The 24714-nt window shown below is 38.7% G+C and overlaps 2 protein-coding genes and 1 long non-coding RNA gene across 10 annotated transcripts in view; 1 reads left to right on the forward strand and 2 right to left on the reverse strand.

Annotated features, from left to right (window-relative positions):
* Positions 1-12547, reverse strand: part of LOC128019569 (oxysterol-binding protein-related protein 6) — a 56883-nt gene extending 44336 nt beyond the window's left edge. For 6 of the 8 annotated variants that reach the window (XM_052605636.1, XM_052605635.1, XM_052605634.1 and 3 more), the window contains exon 1: positions 12308-12547. The gene's annotated coding sequence lies outside the window, so the exon portion shown is untranslated. The remainder of the gene's footprint in view (positions 1-12307) is intronic. The other 2 variants (XM_052605631.1, XM_052605637.1) reach the window with 2 other exon arrangements.
* LOC128019572 (uncharacterized) lies at positions 12509-14807 on the forward strand. The gene is made up of 2 exons (XR_008185203.1): positions 12509-12627; positions 14306-14807. It is a non-coding gene; the product is annotated as an uncharacterized LOC128019572 (long non-coding RNA).
* On the reverse strand, positions 14579-23399 carry LOC128019570 (RNA-binding protein 45-like). The gene is made up of 10 exons (XM_052605638.1): positions 22845-23399; positions 22639-22761; positions 21502-21628; positions 21307-21426; positions 21032-21208; positions 19751-19880; positions 19151-19247; positions 17776-17939; positions 16505-16721; positions 14579-14976 (listed from the first exon to the last, which is right to left on the reverse strand). Exons 1-9 carry the CDS (start codon positions 23112-23114, stop codon positions 16529-16531), a joined length of 1401 nt encoding a protein of 466 aa, XP_052461598.1. The 5' UTR covers positions 23115-23399; the 3' UTR covers positions 14579-14976; positions 16505-16528.
* Between the last annotated feature and the right edge of the window lie 1315 nt (positions 23400-24714).

The following is a 24714-nucleotide window of genomic DNA, read 5'->3' on the forward strand; positions in this document are numbered from 1 at the left end:
GGGTCGAAGGACCGAGGTGGAGTCCAGTGCTCGGAGGCTGGAGGCGGAGACAGGAATCCACACGCCAAGCAGAGCTGGAGACTGGAAGTCCCGAGGCGAACCATCGCGCCCAGATGGCGCTGACTGAGGGTGAGCTGCGGGACTGACTGGCACCAGCGGAGATGAGGTTGAGGAACTGGCTGGTCTAAGAGGAGATGAGAGAGGGAGGCCGGGAGGAAACACAGGAAGAGCAGGGCTGGACAGAGCCAGCGGAGAAACAGGAGATTCAGGGCTGGGCGGAACTAGCGAAAATGGAGCAGAGGAACTGACTGGTCTAGGAGGAGATGGGAGAGGGAGGCTGGGAGGGAACACAGGAGGATCAGGGCTGGGTGGAACCAGCGGAAAAAACAGGAGATTCAGGGCTGGGCGGAACCAGCGAAGAAACAGGAAATTCAGGGCTGGACGGAAGCAGCGGAGAAACAGAAAATTCAGGGCTGAACGGAACCAGCGAAGAAACAGGAAATTCAGGGCTGGGCGGAACCAGCGGAGAAACAGGAAATTCAGGGCTGGACGGAACCAGCAGAGAAACAGGAAATTCCGGGCTGGACGCAACCAGCGGAGAAACAGGAAATTCAGGGTTGGACGGAACCAGCGGAGAAACATAAATTTCAGAGTTGGGCGGAACCAGCGGAGAAACAGGAGATTCAGGGTTTACCCTTTACAAACCAGTCTATAAGTCCTCCATTTAATTCCCAGAAACCGAATGCAGCTCACCCTCAGTCGCAGAAGAGTGGGCAGGGCTTTCCTCCACGCCCTCGATCTCCACCAATACTCCCACGATGCACAGTGTTGCCGGCTCACACACCTGGTCAGTCGTGCTTTTGAGTCCTTGTTCTCCGACAGTGACAGGCTCGGGCTCTGCGGCTGCGGTGGGCTCTAGCCCCAATGCAATGGATTGGTGGATGGCTGGTCTCTGGGTCAGGAGTGGGGCTGGAAATCCTCTTCAGCGGTGCAGATGGTAAATGAAGATCCATTTTTCTCCAGCACCCAATCCACGAAAGCGGCGAAATGCTCTCTGGGACCATTCGCTGGCAGGCATACACCGAGCGAGAGAGCAAGCGGTCAGGGAAGTGGGTAAGGCACGCCAGATCTAGAAAGACCCTGGTATGGTCCTCCAGCGAACAGTCCAGTTGCTCCAGGCACAGGAGTTGGACTGCTGGTAATGCCATTCCAGGAGAGGGAGGAAAACAAAACAAAAATAAAGAAAAACGCAGCTAAATAAACTGTTTTGGTCCGTGATTCTGTTACAGGTTACTGGTACGTGATGAAGGGCGCACAAGGAAGTTGATATACAAAAGGGTTCTTTTAATAATCGCAGGAGAAAAAGGGCACATCCAACATAATACAATATACAAACGTAATCACGGACGAGGAGGAACTAAACAGACAGGGTATTTAAGAACACGGGAAGTAATCAGGGAAATTAAGACAAATCAACCAAACAAGAACAGGAAAAAGACCAAATAAGGAAACTCAAAGTCTATGTACATAACACTACACATCTGTACAAACTCCTTTACTTTGATTCCAATAAAAACTGTCAATGTAAAATACTGTACCATGATAATGATGTAATAAATTTCACATTTTTGAGCCATTTAGTTGCAAAGTAGCAAACACTAGATCTAAAGCCAGAATGCTTCATTATCTCAGAGAGGACCAGCCCCACTGGAACATTCCACTGTGAATCAGAAGAGCAGTGAGTGATGGAGGTCAGCAGGAATGTTTTATGAAGTAGATTATGCTAAACAAGGACACAGCGTGCATTAGCTCAGAACAATGTCATCTTTTCAGCAGCTGATGACAAATGAAGAAGTTCCTCACACAAAGCTCCAGCTGTCACTGTATATCCGCACAACACAAAGTACTCAGATCCTCTTCACAAGCGTCCCTGACGAAGCCACGCAAAACACGAATAGGAAGAAACAAAGATTGATACTGTAGTATGGAAAGTGGACAAGAGAAAAGAGAAGTGGCACATTTATATTTTTGTTAGAGGTAGATAATCTGGCACACTTACAGAAATAAACATTTGAGGGTGACATTTTTTGCACCAATATCATCACCATGAGCTGCAAAAATCATTACTGTTTTCAAACAGGTTTCCTTAAGTTTCATGCTTCATACCTCGCTCCGGGCCCTACTTAAGCTAAGGACGGCCCTGCTTCTGACCCACTCTACTGTAGATTAGTGCCTTAAGAAATCTGAATCATTTTTATGATACAATATAACAATTTATTAAAATTTAAATCAACAGTTCCATTATGAAATCAGTTTTTTTCTGGGTTAAATTTTAATGGTTTAATTGCTTTTTTGGTCCATTCAAGCAATTGCCACCGAATTGCCAATTGCCGCTTATTCAAAAGTGAAAGTACAACGTGCACGCATTCATAATCTAGTCTATTTAAAAGCGAGGAAAAGAGGACGTTTATAAAAATTTACCTAAAATAATCCCTAAACATTACTGTAAATTATAATTCCGAGTCATATTTATGCCTTAGTTTCCAAGAGTAGATCAGGTAGAGTAACTAACTGGTTTCACAGTAAACGTTAAATATGAATGTCCCAGGACTGTCCTGTGAATTAGGTATGGTGTAATTCAGGATTGTATCCTGTTAGTATTCCTGCCACACAACCAGGCTCTGCAGTAATGATTATTGTCAGGGCTTTTTTAAAATGAAATCCTCCTCAGGAGTCACTCCAGAAGCATTTCATCTTTAGTCATTTCTCAGGAGCTGTGAGTTTGGTTTATATCAGGTACACCATTCAGAAGCGCTTGATTTCCACTCGTTCCTCAGTCTGTATTAAGATTGACATCTCACAATCCTTTACAACATTACACGGTAATGGCTCTTGGTCTCAGATCGGATATGACCGAAGGTAATGACAGTTTACTGAAGGAGTCAGATGTTAATTCAACGAGAGCTTAGACTGTGAGCTATTTGTGACTGATGAGTCTGAGAATTTGATATTGAGTGGTTTGTATTAATCTGCTAAAATGAATTAGCCCACATGTCATGAATTCATGAATCCAACTGGAACCAGTTCTGAATACCATTTTAAACATGTTAAAGCAAGTGGAACTTGTCAATTTGAAGACATGTATTATTATAAGAGAGAGTCGTATCACTGTTGTTATGCAACTGCACATAAAATAAAGAAAAATAAATATATATATATTTTTTTTTTTACTAATAATGGGATAATGAGAAAGGCCTCCCTGCTGACTGGCACTGTTAAGGTAAATGACTTCATTCTTCCATACTTCTCTCACATTCAACTATTACTCAGCAACAATGGAGACTGATGGAGACCTTTAGAGAATGTTGTTGTACTCAGCCGTGTCTGCTAGATTATTGCACTGAGCAAACCCCCACACAATGACTTGGTCAAATTTGGTGTGAGGTCTGTGAGGGACCCACGTACTGTGCACAGATCAGTTGTACTGTGAGTTCCAGACATCTAAAACCACACAAATGTCACTGTGAGTCCGCGCTTGCTACAATCATCAGTACAGGACTCAAATTAACAGAATAGAATCAAAAACAATGGCTCAATGCAAAACTACTGATATGTTAAAGTTATTGATAATGACATTAGGGTAATACAAAGATTAGGGAACACATATTCACTATTATGAGAGTTGTCCTTCAACAAACTCATAATATTCTGCTTATTGGTTGCAAGTAGTTGTTATAGTTATTTTTTAAGGTTCAGGGCTCTAGAATATGGTCGTGCAGAATAGGGCATTAATATGAGCTTCATAAGTATTAATAAACAGGAAACATGTTAGTAATATGCATGCTTCATTCAGCTGTGACTACATTCCCAATATTTGAGAGCATTAAAATAATGAAATGGCGTTTGTTTCAGATGCTGAATGTCAACATATCTGCTGAAGAATTTTGCTCTTCAGTAGTTATGTAGTTCAGTGGTTCGCAGGGGCCACTGCCTGGGGACAAACCTGTTTTTGTGCCTGCTTCTTTTTTTACTGTTCCCAATTGCTTCTTGGAGGGTAAAGACCTGGAAAACCATAGACTGTAGCCAATGCCTGAGCATGTAATAAAGTTTGTTAAAGGAACGGTACATACAGTACACACACACACACACACACACAAATCATCCTTTCCTAATGTCACTTCAATCTTATATTATAATTTTTTTCTTGAAAGAAAATAGATGTTTTGCTCATTAAGATGTGTGATGCAAGGCTTGCCATCATTTCTGTCACCAGGTTTGGCATCATCAATTTTAAAAGCCATTTTATCTACCTAAAAGAATAAGACCGGAGGCAATTTATCGTGCTAGGAGTAGCTCACAACACTAAAAGCATGAATGTGAAAAGTTTCAACCAAACATCATTCTGTTCATCACAGATTTTATGACTAAAAACACTGTGCACAATTAACGGACCACTTATATAATTCTCTCATGGTGTTTTCTGGTTCAAGTCGATGATGTTGAGGGGAGCTGTGGGTTTAAGCGCCTTCATCTTGTGATCAGTTCCAGGCTGTTATGTTTGCTTTAGCTCACCAGCTGTTCCACCTCCTGTCTGCAAGCAGATTAGACACCGTAACTTATGAGGCCAATCAGCGTAGCGTCATCTGCAAACTACACAAGCTTTACAGAGGGGGTCAACTGAGGTGCAGTCATTAATGTCGAGAGATAAAAGAAGTTCCAGGGCTGCCGTGTGCCATCTCAGCCTCACACGGTTTCCTGTCAGTTAGGAAGTCTGTTTTCCTGCAGTAGTGAACTGCTCTGTGCTCCTCTGAGAATAATTAGCTGAAATTCTTTCTTTTTTTTAAGATTCTCATGAGCCCCCTATGATACCCATCTTCAGTTTGCACATAGCTGACTGCTTGAGGAACTTCACTGCTGTAGGGGTCCTCCAAAGTTGTGGGTTAGATCACCCAAAAATGAACATTCTGTCTTCATATACTCACCTTCACAAGCTTCAAATGTGACAAAACTAGCATCAAAAAAGAGGCCCATAAAACTTAGTCGTAGCAGAGATAGCTCTGTCTGAGGACCTGACTGAAATGTCATTATTTCTCACAAATAGCGGTCATACGACTTCAAAAAGATTTTTTGCTGTGCTGGTTGAAAATCTCTTCACATCCTGATAACATTCAAGTGGTCTAAATGTATTTATTTATATGCATTTATATCATCTGCGGAAAGTGTAGGACCAAAAATGGTTCATCCAGTCATACCTCTCGAAACCTCCGCACACCCTGTTCATGCAGACTTGATGTGTCATCAGCACATTGCAGACCGAGTGAGAATGGAAGGCGTTATTATTGTCATTTTATGCGCTCTGTACTGTAATGTTTTCTCATCTGTGAATGAGACATGAGGTTCTTTCTCTGGCTAGCCTCTGGTGTGTCTGTGCATACTGTTTTCTCCATTGGTTTTTGGTTTACTGAAAAAAAAAGTGAGCTGTGACCAACAAAGGTTTATGATTCTTACAAGCTTTGTTCTTCATCATTATCTTTACAAATGAAAACATCTTTTATGATTTTTGGAGTGCAAAAACAATCACCAGAGGTAAAAAAAACTAAAAAACTAAATGCAGGCTAAAAACGACCAACACCATTTAGTTTAGTTGGACAGCGAATGCTCCATGAATGATCACGTGAAGAGAGTGAGAGAGGCAATGGCGAAGAAACAAAAGCAGGTAAAGGTTTGTAAAAAAACTGCTTTTTAAACCATAGAAGGTGAACATGTTGTTTTTTGGTAAAAAACAAAAACAAAACCACGATCATCGACAGCAAATTTAGTTTTAATTTTCTTTTTGCTGTCATTCTGAAAAGCCTGCTTGTCCTTGCTGTTTAAAGCTGCGGTAGGGAACTTTTGACGCTCTAGTGGTTAATAAACAGAACTGCTTGTGTCTTGCGGAAGAACATCGTAGACGGAGCTACTTCTCTCTGTTTATGTCTATGAAGAATCACAAAGGTACTGGGTTACTCCGCCGCGGTACCCCCGAAGCAATCTAAAATAGTCCGAATATAAACACTTATTATAGGTGCACCCTAGTGATTCAGGACAAGCTAAAAACACGGTTTGGAAAATGGATTCATGGTGTACTCGCTTATTATGTTCATTTTTCTACATTTTGAACACAAACAAAGTTACGGACCGCAGCTCTGATTGGTTGTTTCTTAACGGGAGCGATGGAGTTTCTGCAAATGGCAATAGGACCACTGGGAGGAGCCAGAGGAGCTTGATTTTTTCACAGATTATCTGTCTCATATTCTACTGTCAGGACATAATGACAGGTTTAATAAATATGTAAAAAATATTTTTATAACAAAAGTTCCCTACAGCACCTTTAACTGACGTTACACTATAGAGGCTTTTTATTTATTTGATTCCATAGCGTTTGCTGACATGTTTGTAATTTCTTCTGTATTAATCTGTGTTTGTTTTAATATGCGTCCGGTCATGGAGGTACTGTAGAATCTGTGATCTCTGACCCAGTTCGTCTGTTGGCTTCTATGGCTGCAATAATGCTGTGTTTTCCACACTCTGGCAGCCCGGGCTGTCAAATAGCATTGGGGAAACTGGCAGTGGGCAAAATCACACAAAACAAAAACAGACATTCTGACACAGAATGCACATTTTCAAAGCAGAATAACTGGCTGTCTCATTGGATTTTAGAAGAAACAAGAACCTAGCATGTTTCCTAAATATCTGCAAACACATTAGGGTATTTCTATGCTCTTGTACTGTCAAAAAACATGTAAAGCACCTTTAAACTTCGCTCTAAACAGAGATCTTATCCCCCCCCCCCCCCCCCCCCAAAAAAAAAATTTATAAATAAATATTCAAAAACCCACTGATTTTTGGTCTACAAAAATATGTAATGCCTGCAGCTCTGTATAGCATTCTCTCTTTTTAAGAGACATTTGTCATTCCTTGAGCTCAAGAGTGTTTTGTTCCCATTCCAGACATCTCCTTCTGTGGTCCAAAGACAAAAGATTTATCATGTTGTATCCAACCTGGTTCTCTTTTGAAAAAAAAACACATGACGTCAGTCTGTGAAGTGATAGGAGCTTTCTTGTATTGATGTGATGTGATGTTTTGCTGGCATATCACTCAGCAGATGTTCATTTCTCGATGTATTTTTAAATATGATTAATTGCACTGGCCCAGTGGAGTCCCACAAGGGTGCATTAGAAAATATAAACTAGTGGAACATTCTTGCTTTAGGTTCACCTTCTTATAATCTCCCAAAATGTTGAGTTGGGAAGCCTCCACGTCCACTGATTATCTGTTCACCAAGCCTCTCCAATACACGCTTCAGGCAGAATGAAGATACTAACCAAAATATAAGACATTTAAAAAATATTTTAAAATATAAAAATCTAGTTTCTTATAACTGTTGTTTCACACAACTGCCTCTGTGAAAATGAGGACCATAAACATGGAGAGGTCCTTGCTTGTTTCAACAGCAAATCTGCAGCTTCTGAGTAAAGTTGTGGTCACATCAGTAGAATTTCAACAAAAGTTTGCTGGCGACAAGAGGTCCACTGTCTATTGTCAACAGTGTAGTGATGCATGAAGCAAAGCTTACTCCAAAAGTCAGTTTCAAACCAAGCAGCTTTCTGTTGGTCAATGCAACAAGCTCTCAAACAAGATTCCAGATCAAGTGGATCTCTAAAGAAATTACTCAATTCGCAGAAAAACGGTAAATGTGAAACATGATTACTGTTACAGATTTCTGGATTGGAATGATTTTCTGGATGCGCTAACACCACCAAGACACATGCCTTTGGTGTGAGAAACCCGGGTTCGAATCCACTGTGAGACGCCAATGTGTCCCTGAGCAAGACACTTAACCCCTAGTTGCTCCAGAGGCATGCAACCTCTGACATATATATAGCAATTGTAAGTCGCTTTGGATAAAAGCGTCAGCTAAATGTAAATGAAAAATGACGAGGTTGTGACTGTGAGTCAACAAAAAAAAAAAAAATTAATGCTAAAAATGTATTTGTCAAAGCAGCATACCAGTGCGACTTTTTTCATTTTTAGACGCTAGGTAGTCTATTGTAGTGAATATTTAATTCATTTATTTAGCTCAGCAAGCCCAGATTTCTCCGTTTTGATTACCAATAAAAAAGTAAGTGGGTAAAGTTAATGAATTAAAAGAAGAAATTCTGAGCAATGAATTCAGTTCATGCTGTTTTATGAGGTTCATTGGGTTCTGAGCTTATAGGCTTATTAATAAAAGAGGTTAAGGGATTGGCAAATAATCATGAAATCCATCTTTAATTAATATTTCTCCAAATATCTTCTTTCCAGGGCCTCTCAAACAGTACCATCTGATTGTAGCAACAATATTGTCCCAAATAACTCAAGGACTGAAAAAAAAAAAAATGGACTGGCTCAGAATAAAAACTAAATGACAGTAACAAACAGCATTTGCTGTGAAACAAATCATTTCTTTTTTGCCTTATATATATTTTCCAAACAAACAAGTGTGTGCAGAGAACAGAGCTTTTCTTATCGCACTACTTCAACCTGTATTAGGAGAAAACACAAAGGCTGACAGTGAACAGATGGACACACTTATCAACCTGCTGAACCTGACTCAGTCCAGCCCTCTGTAAAGCAGGATAACGTCCCGTGAAAGACACCAAGCCAAGATATGGGAAGAATCAAGCGCTTCTATGAAAAACTCCGGATTCCAGCGAGGCAGCACACACCACACTGGAGATTAAACTCATTGCTTTTATTGATCAGGACTTAGCTTTTGTTCTTTTAAGGGAAACACCCCCACCCCACCATAGAGCGTGGGTCAGCAAGAGTACTAGAGTAAGCCCACTTATAAAACCACTGCTGCTCAGCTCAAAAACACACACGTGCTGGGAAACTCCAACACAGAACACCAATTAGTGATGTTTGCTAAAACAACCACTACTATTATTATTGCTAATAGTTGTGTAGGGGTGTGTTGAAGCCCCCAACTGTAAGTATTGAAGGCAAAATTCACTTTTTTTTCAAACCTGAATGCAGTTACATTAGACAAAAATCCTGAAATGTTGGTGCAATTTCACAGACAAAAAAGGTCCGCTGTCCGTTATCAACAGACATGTAAAAGCTGGTCGCACAAACGTAACTTTCAAACCAAGCAACTTTCTGTTTAACAGTCCGGTGAACTGCTGTGACCAGCTTGATACAAACAAAATTTCACCCACTGAAATTTGCAAATGCTCAATGTGACCGCTTCAACTTCAATTCAGTTTAATATGATGTACTAAAATTAGTACAACTAAAACGTAAGTACAAATGCATTAAACAAAAAAGGACATTTAAAAAACATAAAAATACTAAAACTAATAAGAGGTCGTTTAAAATACTATGGAACACGTTACAGTAAAACAGATCAAATAGGATTCGAATTGTACTGGGGTTTTTCATTAGCGCCATCTAATGTCAGGGAGTGAATTTTCACTTTCACAATCGCCACACTGAAAATCGCTTGGATGTGAACACAAAAGACGTCAAAAAACGTTGGTGACAAGCGGGCACAATTAATGTCCCATTGTGTACAAGGCTCAAAGTTAGATAAGAAAGTAAAAGAGAGAACATTTGAGATCAACATGAATATATAAATATAAGAAAGCAGAAGTCGTTGTCAGTGAACGCATATTTGGTGCGTAACCCATCCTGCTCCACTTGTGCGACATAAATGTCTGAAATTATGTGCCATGAGCAGTGAGATTATTTCCCAAACAATTAGAATTACAGCTCTCCACACTTTTGCACCGTCACCATTAGAGTTGTTCCGATTCCGATACTAGTATCGGAAATATCTCCGATACCACAACAAATTCTGGCATCGGCATCGGCGAGTACATGAACCCATATACCGATCCGATACCATTTTCTTAAAAAAGACCTAGTTATGACCGCAAGCTTTGCCTAACCGCTGCACGGTTCTTCTTCGCTGCTCAAAATGCATTGAAAACACAGGAAGTTGTGCTGTGTTGCCACAAGCAACCCCTGTTTAGAGCAGCGAAGAAGAAATGAAAACGCGTTAGCAGCCCTTATCTATATATGACTGGATCACTCATCACATTCTAAACTGCCAAAAGACAGTGAAGCCGCTACTATATTATAGATCAGTGGTTAGCAGTATGTCTCTGTAGTACCGGTAGTTACAGACTCTCGAGTATATTCAGTACCGGCAACTGCGTTCAGTCGCTTCCGTGTAAGTCAAAACGCAGGGCTCCAGACAGTAGCCGAATATATACTAGTGTCTGTGAATATTAAACTGCAAAATACTATTTAAATATTACTCCCGCAAAATCTACATCTCTGTGGGTGACTGGCACAGATGCGCGAGAGCTCGCTGTTTTGTAGTCTCTGCTGTGTGTCATGAGGACACGAACGCATAAACCGTCACTTCATGAGAATTTACCGTTTCATTTGAGAATACTGTCATATCATAAACACAGACACTCAAAGATCTTCATGGCAGCCCATTAAAATAAATGTTTGGTTTACATGAGTAAATTGACAATATATAAAGCTACTGTTGTAGCCTACAGTAATAATAATACATCTCTATAATAATAATAATTATGCCTAGATGGTTGCTTGTTTTTTACTTGTTTTTTACTTGTTAGAGATTATCTGATTAATAGATCTTTTTTTATATTCCTAGACTTATTTGTTGCAGTTTTTTTATACAGTTATATTGTAAAACTTAAATACCTTTTTTAGTTTGCGGTGTTAGATTTTTGGCTGCATTTGAAGTTCTTTTTTGCATAAGAAAATAAATAATACTGTCAAATTCATGTTAGATAATAAAAATACTGTAATAAATACAGTAGTTCACCATGTATTTGTTCATGTTTTATTGAGGGATCTGTCTGAAGCACACCATAAAAAAATTCTAGCAATTTACACAGGGCTAGTAGTATATACAGCTGTATATACAGATATACACCCAGGTATCGGATCAGTACTCGGTATCGGCCGATACCCTGAGCCCAGGTATCGGAATCGGTATCGGGAAGAGAAAAAGGGTATCGGAACATCTCTAGTCACCATTACTGGTGCTTCTGACCCTACAAACTCGCATAGCGATTGGCCACGCAGACTTTCCTGTCCAGCGTCGTGCATAAATAATTAGAGGAGTCTGCAATTGGCAGAATCAACCACTTGGTCAGTTCACAAACGTTGGAGGGTCTTTTTATAGTCTAGTGGCACTTTGTCGACACGTATCTACTGTACTAGTGCAGAAGACTGAGGAACAACAGTGTTTCCTGAATGAGGTCCACCTACATACACATGTCCAAAATGAGCCTTAATTACATAATTATAATGACATTATGCACTTAAGAAATAAAAGACTTGCAAAATGCAAATGACAGTAAAATTCTTAACTAACAATATTGTAACAAATCGCAATACAAATCACATGGGCCACTTTTATCTGTGTTATTTATGATATTTGGGGTTCCTAACAGCCCCCATTTACTCATTATACAGAGAAGCCTGGACATTCTAAATGTCTCCTTTTGTGTTCCCCAGAGGAAACATCCTGGTTTGGAAAGACATGGGGTTAAGTATACAATAACAGTTTTTAAATATCATGATAATAGCACTAATTACCAAATAAACTCACATAGACTCTTCCAAAAGTGCAGGTGTGTTGAGTTTTTGCTGCTGCTGCTGAACTGTGGCTCACAGAGAGTTAAGGACTCACCAAATCTCAAACTAGACTTCTTACTATTGATTTAGCAACTACTCAAAATGTCAGTTTTATCACAACGACTTAATTTAAGGAAATACCGGTGTCTCTGATGGACACACCTCCTGACCTTGGGTTTTTGATCCATAAAAAGTCAAAAGTGGACAGCAGGGTCCAGGTTGACCGGGCCAGACGCCCATCCTCACCTCATCAGGTGTTAACGTGACCAGCCTGCTGTTCTCCTCTACTAAAGCCTGAAGCATTAAAACTCAAGCAGACAGGTGTTTATTACACGCAGCATAACAGCACGATCAGATAAACAAGGGTTTGTGTTTCTCCCGGATCAATGAGCTCCTGTGGGGTCCGACTCTTAACAAACGCATGTATGAGAGGCATACCGTAATAAGGAATAACTAACTCTAGAGGAGACTTCCCCATCTGCCGTTCATCCATTATAATCAGCTTACCGATATCTAGAGGACACCGGACCTCTCGGTAATGACGGAAATTAGCCTTCGGTGGGTGAAAACGTAATAAAAACCAGGGAACGGAGGTAGTACGTACCAGCGGTTCGGTGTCCACATCATCTCTTGGCGCAGAAGAAACCCGACGCTGAGAATAACGCGGAGCTGTCACGTTAGTCGCGGTTAAAGGTTTTACATCCCGCTCGGTCCCCAAAGGTAAATCACAGATACATCGGAGGAGAATGTCACGGCTAGGTGAAGAAAGTGAGGAAAAGTGCTGTGCACGGCTGGATTTGAAGGCAGTTTATACGGATGCTGCAGTAACGGTGAACGGAGGACTGCGGTAAAGACCGGACCGGATCTCATCCCGAGACACTGGACGCTGGTGAGACGCAAAACCAGGAGCCTGGAGTCGTTTAAGTAACCTAATTAATCGCAACCAATATATATTTTATTATTATTTATTTTATTTTTTTTTTACATGAGGTGCTGGTCATAATTAGAATATCATGAAAAAGTTAATTTATTTCACTAATTCCATTCAAAAAGGGAAACTTGTATATTATATTTATTCATTACACACAGATTGATATATTTCAAATGTTTAATTCTCTTAATTTTGATGATTATAACTGACAACTAAGGAAAATCCCAAATTCAGTATCTCAGAAAATTTGAATATTGTGAAAAGGATCAATATTGAAGACACCTGGTGCCGCACTCTAATCAGTTAATTAACTCAAAACACCTGCAAAGGCCTTTAAATGGTCTATTAGTCTAGTTCTGGAGGCTACACGATCATGGGGAAGACTGCTGACTTGACAGTTGTCCAAAAGACGACCATTGACACCTTGCACAAGGAGGGCAAGACACAAAAGGTCATTGCAAAAAAGGCTGGCTGTTCACAGAGCTCTGTGTCCAAGCACATTAATAGAGAGGCGAAGGGAAGGAAAAGATGTGGTAGAAAAAAAGTGTACAAGCAATAGGGATAACCTCACCCAGGAGAGGATTGTGAAACAAAACCCATTCAAAAATGTGGGGGAGATTCACAAAGAGTGGGCTGCAGTTGGAGTCAGTGCTTCAAGAACCACTACACACGACGTATGCAAGACATGGGTTTCAGCTTCGCATTCCTTGTGTCAAGCCACTCTTAAACAGACAGCGTCAGAAGTGTCTCGCTTCAAAAAGGACTGGACTGCTGCTGAGTGGTGCAAAGTTATGTTCTCTGATGAAAGTACATTTTCCATTTCCTTTGGAAATCAGGGTCCCAGAGTCTGGATGAAGAGAGGAGAGGCACACAATCCACGTTGCTTGAGGTCCAGTGTAAAGTTTCCACATTCAGTGATGGTTTGGGATGCCATGTCTTCTGCTGGTGTTGGTCCACTGTGTTTTTGTTTACTGTCAACACCTGAGCAGAGCCACAGACTGATCATGGAGTCGATCAGTTTCACTTTTTGAATGAAAACAACTTTTGATGATATTCTAATTATATGAACAGCACATGTATAAGTTTACATGTGCAAGTCACATCCCTTCTAATGGTCACTTTTTATAAAAAAAGTATAAAACTTTTTTTTTTTTTTTTACCCATGTTGAGTAACAATTATCTTAAAAATATTTTAATTAGTTAACAAAGCTTATTAAATGTATTACATTACATAAAAAAAGAGTAAATTCATTTAATAAGTCTTAAGACCCGTGCATAAATAAAATAAATATCTGTGTCTTGAACTGAATGTTATATGATATGTGCATACTGTACATAAGGTACCATGTGACATGTTTAAAAATAAGATATTTTAAAAACAATATTTGAAAAAATATGATTTTATAAAAATTGTGTGTATTAAGAATGAATTATGAAAAATGGTGTTAAAAGTTTTCATTGAAAACATTCTTATAAAAAATATGCATATGTATGCAATGTTTAATATACATAGAATCTATTATAATCTAATTTTATTAATAACTTTGATTTCTAAATTAATCTCATTATTTCATTTTAATGCAATATAGTAATAACTATACGAGACAAAAAAAAAAAAAATACAGCACATTTGATCAGATTATGATTATTTTTTTTTTTATTACCCGACAGCTAATTACTGAAACTTTAATCAAGCCATCAGAATGCCTCCACCTGCTGGACAGAGAAGAGCACTGCGAGACGATGCATTTACCAAATAACAAAACTAAAGTCCCACTGCACATTTCCCACTGACATGAATTACATTATGAAATACAACTGGTTGACTTACGAGCCCTGTACTTTTACCCTGTATAAGATATTGCACCATTCTCTCAGTTCAAACGTTGACAGAGCACCAGCAATTAACTATTAATAAGATATAAACAAGACATTTAAAACAGCTTAATTTGTCAAATTCTTTTTATTTGCATACACATCAGGAACATACAGAGGTCATGCATGAACTCTTCTGAAGCTTTGTCACCTCTGTTAAATCGGAAAGTTCACTCAAACAAGAAATGGTTCAGTCATATACTCAACCTTATGTCAAAAGCTGTATGACAATGTGTAACAAAAAAAAACAAACAAACATACAATTTGTCAAAATTAAATGCGATGAAAACTGTGAGTGTTTAATGTGCCTCAACTGCTGGCAGTTGGCTACAGCAGACAAGAACAAAAAAAAGTAAAAAGTAAAAACACTTTCTTTGCAATTAAAGACCTTAAAACAGCAGTCAGTGTCCGTCGTTATGAGGTCGTGTCCTGTCATGTCGGGGTCATGCGTCATGTCATCTAAACCTCTGTAAAAACAAACATAGCACAGGTCCAAAATCTGGAAAATAGAGTCATTTTAGGACTTAACTTCTTAAATTAAAGACTGAATGAAACCGAAGGTCCGCAAAGACTTCACTACAGTATTGTATCACATTTAAGAGTAAGGGTGCTTTGCCAAAACATAAAAAAAAGTTACAAAAAAATTAATCCATTGTCCACTGGCAATAGTATAAGGAATAAATAACACTTTAAAACATCAAAACACAGTTACTTTAAATTGTGATGATAATTCTCACTAATAATACTGTTTTTACCGTATTATTGATTAAACAAGTGTATCTAGGTAGTAGATTGTTTCTCCAGGTAGTATATAAGCGTTCAGTTCAGTTGTCAAAGGTACATTATGTCTTAAAGGGGATATATGATGCTTTTTTAAAGAATATTATTTTGTGTATTATGTGTAACAAAACATGTTGACACGCTTCAATGTTCAAAAAACACATTATTTTTCAAATACTGTACATTATTATAGGTCCTCTATGCCCCGCCTCTCTCAAACACGTTGTTCTCTACAAAGTCCCTCCTTCTGATAAGCACAGTCTGCTCTGATTGGCCAACTGACCCAGTGCATTGTGATTGGCCGAACACCGCAAGCACTCGTCAGAAATGCAACCCCCCTTTCTATAATCACGAGCTTCATCTTTCAAAATAAATAAAGATATTTCAAAATATCAATAATATACTTAGTTTTACCATCATTTCAAGCCTGAAAAAGGAAACAGAGTGGTGTGACAGACACAGTGATGAAGCTCGTATGTGTTTGTAGTTCACAAGCCACGGACGGTTAAGACAGCTGACTCCACTTTGTGACCCTGTCTCTCTCGCTCTCTCACTCACACACACACACACACACTTCCAGATTCAGAAGCACCAGATTGTCATAGTCAGAATGACCTCCTCTCCTAGGTTCAGGAAACGGTCGTCAAAAAACGTGTTGCTGTTCTGTTGTAAGTAATCTTAAACATCCCTAAATACATCTATTTTGGAAATAAAATAAAGTGCTTTTGCTTTCTCCTGGATACACACACATCTCCTTGACATGCTGCTTCAACACTAACTGTCTTACTGAAACTACGCCTTCTTTCTTTGCGTGAACATTTGGGCGGCATTATGCAAATTTTCAACATAGTGATGTAGACATGTGAGGGGCGTGTTTGAATGAGCCGTTTTAGAGGGGCGTGACGGAGTCTTAACTTTGATAAAGATTATCTCTTTGGATTTGAGACTTGAGTCTTTGCAACTTTACAGATCTTTATGCACCAAGAGCTTGTAACACTCCAAAGAGAAAGAAAAATTGAAATCCCATCATATGCCCCCTTTAAGACATTAAATTATTCTGAAGCAAATTCACTCTCAACAACAACATTATTAGAAAGAGCATAACACATTCTGTCATCATTTTCATCTTGTTGTTCCTGTACTCGTAACAGAATGTTGTGGTGGATTCATCAATATGTGAAGAGTTCGTCTGTCTTACTTACTGAGCTGACTTACCTGTGTCTGTGGTGAGGTCAGAGGTCAGTACGTTCTCTGGCGTTTGTGAGATTCCTCTTTCGGTGGGTCTGCCAGCAAGACCTTCATCTTGACGCCGTTAATCACTTTACCGTGCAGCAGTGCTATGGCATTGTAAGCAGGTTTCCAGTCTGCATACCTCGCATATCCCACATTCCGGCCCGGGACCAAGTAAAAGTCTATCAGGGAACCGAAACGACTGCATGGAGAGTGCACACGCACACACACACACACACACTGTTCAATACCTCCGAAACCGCTCGTGAACACAAATGAATTGTTTTCAGTTGGTTCAAGGAAATAAATCAAATTTACCAAATCTAACTAAGGAAGGCTTGTGATACATACATACTATAATTTCAAACAACTGGTCAACAGTTTGGAATATTTATCATCTTTTATGTTATGGATTAAAGTCTCTTAAACTCACCAAGGCTGCCTTTATTTAATACCACAGTAAGACTGTGATATTATCAAGATCTTAAACAGTTTTCTATGTTATATATATTTTAAAATGGAACTTATTCCAGTGATGGCAAAGCTGAATTTTAAGCAGGCATTACTCCAGTCTTCAGTGTTACAGAAATCATTCCAAATCACTTTCAATGTTGAAAACAGATTTTGGTGCATATTTTGGTGGAAACTGTGATATACTACCTTTCAATAGATTAAGGGAAGTAAGATTAGAAAGAAAGAAAGAAAGAAAGAAAGAAAGAAAGAAAGAAAGAAAGAAAGAAAGAAAGAAAGAAAGAAAGAAAGAAAGAAAGAAAGAAAAAGAAAGATTGTGCAAGGTCACATTATTTTCAAACATGATACCATTTATAATGTTACAAAAGATTTCCAAAACAAATAAATTATGTTCTTTTGAACTTTGTATTCATCCAATAATCCTGAAAATGGAGTAATGATGCTGAAAATACAGCTTTGCATCACAGGAATAAATTACATTTTAAAATGTATTATATAAATTATATTCAAATAGAAAACTGTTCTATAGCTATAATATTTCACAAACAGTTTTCACAATAGTGTTTTACTTATTTTATTTATGTGCAGCCTTGGTGGACATAAGAGACATTAACATAAAAAATAAAAAAAACTATTCAGACAAACATTTCACTGTGTGTATGACTATATATATACTTATATGTACACACGCTCATGTCATGTCGAATCCACACTTAAGGAAATTATATACATTCACTACATTCATTCATTCATGAAGACACACACACACACACACACACACACACCAGAAGACGTCCTCCAGCACATCCATAGGCAGAGGCGAGGGGTTGAAGATGACGAAAAGCCTCTCCCTCACCACGCTGTCAGACGCCGCCATCTTCTTCAGAGGAGGCAGAGGTACATCTGTCTGCACACGTGCTTTCGGAGCTACAGCCGGTGCTGTGTAGCCCTACAGGAACACAAAGAACACTGGTAAATAACCGGTTTGAGGACTTCTGATCTCCAGCAACATCATTATCATCATGTTTCTCAGGCCAATGTTAAAGGAGGATGCTCTTTAACAACAAATAAAATCAACCCAGAAGGAGCATAAAGCAACCTGCAGGAAACAGAGTCATCACTGTCCCAGGGTTTAGTGGATCAACACGTAGTGTCCATTATACTGATTCATGATATAGTGGAGGAGCTGGAATGAGAGACGGTGCATGATCTGATTCTTGATATAGCAAGTCGTTCACAGGCGGAATCGGGTTTTTCTAGAAAACATTCTACTGGACAAAACCCCCACAGAAATAACCATATTAATAGCTAAAATATGTAAACAAATTGATCCATGGAAGAAGAAAGAAATGAGGATATTCTGAAATTATGACCATTTTCATTTTTGGGTGACTCTAAATCACTAAATCTCTTTGTAATATAATGATTTGTATAATGAAAGGATTGTTTAAAAATAAGCAGCAAACTGTACACAATCACTTAAAAGTTTGGGGTCGGTTAGAATTGTTTTGTTTTTTTTAAGAATTATATTATGCTCACTAAGACTGCATTTATTTGAACAAAAATGCAGTTTGCATGGTAATATTGTGAAATATTATTATAATTTAAAGTTACTGTTTTCTATTTGAATATATTTTTAAATATAATTTATTTGTGATCAAAGCTGTATTTCCAGCATCATTACTCAGTCTTCAGTGTCACATGACCCTTCAGAAATCATAATAATAATCTGATTTGCTGCGCAAGAAACATTCCTGAACATTATCAGTGCTGTAAACACAATATTTCTCTGAAAACTGTGTTTTATATATATCTTAAAATGCTATTAATTCCTGTGATGGCTAAAGATCCTTTTCTTAACTTTATGTCTTCACTTAAAAAAAAAAAAAAAAAAGTACAGACCCCAAACTTTTGCAATGTAGTGTATGTTTGGCATATATTATATAATATGAGCTATGACTGATTATCATGTAACAAGAATAGCATGTGCAAAACCTGTAGTGTGATAACTATGGCTTCTAAAAGAATAGTTGACCCAAAAAATGAAAATATTTCTTTGTTCCAGAACTGTACGACTTTGTCTTTCAATGGAGCACAAGATTAGGATTTCTACACAAATGACTGACTTAGAGGCTTAATCTTAAGAAACTGATTACGCACCGCGCTAGTCTTCATTAGCTCTGCAGCAGAAGGGCCGTTCCACACCATAGACATCACCTGAGCGGCCACGAGCTGCATCGCCATCTTCCCCACGGCACTGAACACAGACAACACAACACACAAAACCTGCAGCTTCAGATTTAATACGGTGCATCTACATCAGTCTCTAATGAGATAATAGTCTGAAAGCGTGTTTAACCTGAAGGCATCATTTCTGTCATCATTCACTAACCCTGAAGTTGTTCCAAGCCTGTATGAGATTCTCTCATCCGCTGAACATAAAAGAAGATATTTTGAAAAAACAATTGACAGTACCCATACACTTTCAATAGCATGGATGGAAAAAGAATACTATGGAAGTCAATGGTTTCTTCAAAATATCTTCTTTTATGTTCAGCAGATGAAAGAAACTCATACAGGCTCGGAACGACTTGAAGCTAAGTAAATGATGACAGAATTTTCATTTTTGGATGAACTATCTCTTTAACAATAGTGAATTTATCAGGCTAGGTTAAAACATGTGAATGCTAACCGAGGATCTGTGGAATCCAAATGAAGCAGCGTGTATGTACTTTGAGTTGAATGTGAAGGTGACTCTACCTCGTCCTGTCCTCTCCATCGTCTATGTAGGTTACAGAGAGATGGTTACCAGGTGGATACTCAAACCCATTCAGCTTCTCTTTAGCATAAACCGCTGAGCCCAGGTTATTATAGCGCACCAGCACCTGACCTGTAGAGCACACGTGTGTTTAATAATCAAAGCATGGATCGAGTCGCTCTAAAGAGGGTATGCATGACGTCACTGTGCTGCCTGAAAACAAGAGAAAAGTGTGAAAACTGGAGTAAAAGGAGAAGTAAAATACCTTCTTAAGCCCTGAGTTGTGTTTGAGTCATTTTGACAAGAAGGCATCTTCCTTTTTCTCAAAAATGCTAGTTAATGTAATCACACTGGGAAAAAAAAAAAGCTATTGAATTTGCTTCCAAGTGGTATAACAAATTCCTCCAAAAAATTTGATTTTTTTTTTTTTTTTGTCCCTGGTCAAAAATTTCCATCTTATGAAAAAATGCTGACAGATGTCTCGTTACGCTATATCTTTACCAAATATTGGATTCAATGTACCATCAGCTAAAATTACCAGGCTTTTAAAAATTGCTTGTAAATCTCCCATTATGCTAAATTATCATCAAATCTTTGTATTGTTTTTTCAGTCAGCACAGGTTTTGTATTAATTTTGAGAACGAATTAATTTTAGGACTCATTGATCAAGCTTATGAAACTCAGTTTTTGATTGAATATTGCCAACAAAAAAAAATAAAATAAACAACATTTTATTTTTTTCACTCAAAGGGCGACTTTGACAGCAACAACCAATCAGCTCCAAAAAGAAATACAAAACAAACCCCCAAAAAAATCTTTAAAATCCAAGATTTGGTGACAATATTACATTTAATTTACAAGAAATTTGTCAAAATGTAGGGGACACCAAAAGGTAAAGGGTTTTCGGCACAGCACAAGGGTTAAAACATATAAGTCCGAGGAATTAAATAAAAAGATTTACTGGCCAAAGCTAAATCTTTTGCCAAAGGGTCTGCTGAGAACTGCTTAGAAAGTCCATTCGTTGAATCAGAAACATTCTTTATTCCTTATTGTTTTCATCAATATAATGCATCCCTTGCTGAGTAAAAGTATTAATTTGTTTTAAACAAAACCGACCCCAAAATGTTTAATGTTAGTGTATAATCCACATGTCGTATGGACGTCTTATATGATATTTCATGGTGAATTAACTATGATAAAATAGTTTTTTTCTGGGAAAATTACCATTTGAAACAGTTTAGTAAGTTTGTGCATAGAGAAAACATCCCAAAGGCATAAATAACCTTTGCTGAAGCCGTGTTGATCTCTCTGCATCTCACAGAAATCAATCCCCGGGATCAGGTCGAACAGACTGCAGATCTGCTCCTTCGTGACGGCGGCCCGTGAGGACACCAGCAGGCACTGCGTGATGACCTCCGAGCTCCACGCGTCCCCTGTGGAGTAGCTGCTGGACTCGTGTGCTGCACCAAACCATAAAACCATCAAACTGAACCCTCAGGCATCCAAAAACAAATCAAAACAAGGGAGGAAACCAAACGGCAAGTGACTAGATGCTCACCAAACGTGTAAGAGCTGGAGCCTGGATCGCTTCCAGAGTGCTCCGCTCTGGGGTTGCTGAAATAGTCGTTGTCCATTGACGCATTTTTGGTTCTGGGCTCCGCTAAAATAGCCCTGAAAGCTGCAAGAGACGGACAACTTACAAATGCATCTGAAAACAAAGAGAAATCATAAAGTAGGGAAATGGCAGACTTACTTTTGTCACAGTTTTCTATGGCTTTGGCGGCTTGAGAAGGTTTGTGGAATCTCACGTAAGCCAGACCTTTGCTTTCACCTGTGGTCTTATTCCTGATGATAATAGCGTACTCTATATCTCCATACACCTGTGGAAGACACCGCAAAGAGAGAGAGAGAGGAAAACCCTTCACAAAAATAATCAAAGGAAAAGACTAAATAATTAAATTATGTTTTGCTTAACCCATGCATTATTTCATGACAATTAATCAAACTGCCTCTCCAATGACTAACTACCAAAACTGGTGCTAAAAACACATGTGTTTGCCTTTTTGCAAAATATAAAATCTCCCATTATTTAGTTTTGATTTTGGGAACAATAATCTTCCTCAGTGAAGGATTTGTGGAAAGTTCACATTTTCTCTTCTAAATGAGCCATATTATTTATATCACAAATTATTATTGTACTATTATTAATAAATCGTTATGCTAATACATTTTCTTGTTGAATTTCCTTTTAATTTGGGGGTAAAATATGCATTGTTTTATGCATACGCCCAATTTTCCATCAGAAAAAGCCTTAAGTGTGCCAGAACCAAATTGTTTACTTATATAAGCCATATACTGTATTACTGTTAAAGTATTGGGGGGAAACATCATACGTGACTCTGGACCACAAAACCAGACTTAAGTCTGTTAAATGGGTCACATTTATTGATATTTCTTTTATGCTAAAAATCATTAGGATATTAAGTAAAGATCATGATCCATGAAGATATTTAGTAAATTTCCTACTGTAAATATATGAAAACTTAATTTTTGATTAGTAATACGCAGTGCTAAGAATTCATTTGGACAAATTTAAAGGCAGTTTTCCTCAATATTTTGAGTTTTCTGCACCCTTCGATTCCAGATTTTCAAATAATTGTATCTCAGACAAATATTGTCTGATCCTAACAAACCATACATAAATGGAAAGCTGATTTATTCAGCATTCAGATGATGAACAGATGACTAACAGATGACACTTATGAATGGTTTTGTGGTCCAGGGTCACATATTTTGGTCCTAGAAATACATTTTCACATACACCTTTACAGAATGTATTTCCTTTTCATTTTTGGGGAAACATTTGACGTTTGTGTTCCAACAGAAATACCTTAAATGTGTCTTTTAAGTCCTCCTCGGAGAAGGATTTGGGGATCATGACAAAGATCCTGGTGAGCTCCTCGTCCTCCACATCTCGGTGGTTGCCAGAAGATCTGGACTGAGCGATGAAGACCTGGACGAGCAGCAGACGCTTACACGGAGAGCTGAGGAGAGTGTAACGTTACATGTGAATGATTGGGGTGTGCAGTCAAATACCTTGATGGGTTTGGTGCCCTCGGCCAGGCATCGGCCGTGCATCTCCTCCATCGCAGTGCAGGCTTGCGACGATTTCGCGAACTTCACATACGACACTCCTTTCGACTCTTTCGTCTGCTTGTCCCTCACCACCCGTATGTCCTGGATCTCCCCGAAAGCTGAGAAATGTTCCCGTATGACCTCTTCTGTTATGGATTTACTTGTAACGAGAAACAGCCGACTGTTTGCTGGCTCGTCCAGGTATGAAGAGGCTCGGTTAGATTCGTCCATAGTAACAGTAATAGACCCAATGTAACGTTATATTAATGTATAAGGATTTTGGGCAGCAAGCAACTGTGTGTGAAAACTGACGTTTTGGCAAGTTGTCCAGATAAGCCCACAAACCGGCTATAATGTGTGCGGACACGGTCAAAATAATATTATTTGGATATCTAAACAACTCACGTGAACGACACAGCAGCCGAATTCAGCCCGCATTTCACATAGACAGTAAAAGAATGCTAACGCAAGTGAAGTTCTACTAAAAGATGGCGGCACGCGGCCGACTTCAACTTCCGGTCGACTTCCTTCCCGCCTGGCATTTCATAATAAAAGTCTTCTTCTTCCTCATCGGTTTCGGCACCACTGTCAGGTGCATTATCGCCAACTACTGTAATGGAGTGTGTGAACCAGAGTTTACCCTTTCATAATGTGAGAGAAAAAAACAATACTAACCCCTCTCAATTCTCTAAATCGGCTCAGTTCTCTTAAGATAAAAAAATAAACTCTCTAATCCATAAGTAAATATATTTTTTTAAGCGTTTATGTTATCCATACTCGTTTTATAATAAAAGTCACAACAAAAAATAGAGTTGTTTTAAAACCGTCTTGGAGACATTCCTACAATTCAAATCATATACTGCATCCTGTTTAAATCTTATTGTAAAATTGTAACTAAATTTCATTCCAGGACATCAAGACAGCTTAATGTACAATGACAAAGCTTCAAAGCTTTCTCTGGTTTAAATTTACTGCTGCAATACACAAAATAGATGCCTGTGTTTTAGTCTGTACAAAGGAGATGCCTGTGTTTTTCCTGGAGTGTAGAGAAAGGAGGGGGAAAAGTGGGGACAATCCTGAGATTTAAAATAGTCACGCTGGGAGATCCTGTGAGTCATCAAGCTAAGGGGAACATCAGTGTAAATCTGTCCATTTAACTGATGCCATTATCACTTTATGCATTATACGGCCACTTTATGCAAGGATTGTCTTTCTACAGTGCACGTCTGTTTCTGGACTATCTTGAGATAAGGATTGTCTTTGTTCTGTGTTTATAAAATTTTAATTTATGCTGAAGACAGTCAAAGTATCACGGCACATCTGGTGCTGCTGGAGTTAATGTTATCACTGTCTTATTGTTTCGCAGGCCTTTCACAGGTTTTGTAAATCACTCTCTTCCTCCTGATTGGACTAAGTTTACTATTGCTTTAGGGCTCTCTTGGGGAGATAAGCGGAGCAGGACGAAAACTGAGACAACTGGACGCCTGAACTGGCCATGGATCAGTTTTATGGCTCACAAATGGTTAGGAGGGTGAATCTTTATGTCTCTGAAATGAAGAGCTTCCACAGCTCATGTAGTGATTCCAGGGTTATTCGTGTCTGTTCACTGAGGTCTCACAAAGACAAAAAAAAAAAAAAAACAGTGGTACACTCACTGATATATAATATAGAATATTATATATATAGATCAGTGGGTACACTATCAGGCCCGGTGCTTCTTAAACTAGTGAGGGTGCTTGTAATGTTCATCAGCTGGGGGAAAAAAATCATTCTGAAAGTGATTCCATCTATTTTTTTCTTTGTGCCTTTATCGTTATAGCTACAGTTTATT

Source organism: Carassius gibelio, chromosome A9, assembly GCF_023724105.1.
Source record: "Carassius gibelio isolate Cgi1373 ecotype wild population from Czech Republic chromosome A9, carGib1.2-hapl.c, whole genome shotgun sequence".
NCBI lineage: Eukaryota > Metazoa > Chordata > Actinopteri > Cypriniformes > Cyprinidae > Carassius > Carassius gibelio.

Excerpts from the sequence above, each read along its gene's own strand:
- LOC128019570 (XM_052605638.1), bottom strand. The coding sequence starts at position 23,114 with ATGGACGAATCTAACCGAGCCTCTTCATACCTGGACGAGCCAGCAAAC. Across the intron at positions 21,209-21,306 it reads CTCCAGCTCTTACACGTTTG|CACACGAGTCCAGCAGCTAC; the intron begins GTGAGCATCTAG and ends GGTTTGGTGCAG. Across the intron at positions 19,248-19,750 it reads GATGGAGAGGACAGGACGAG|TGCCGTGGGGAAGATGGCGA; the intron begins GTAGAGTCACCT and ends GTCTGTGTTCAG.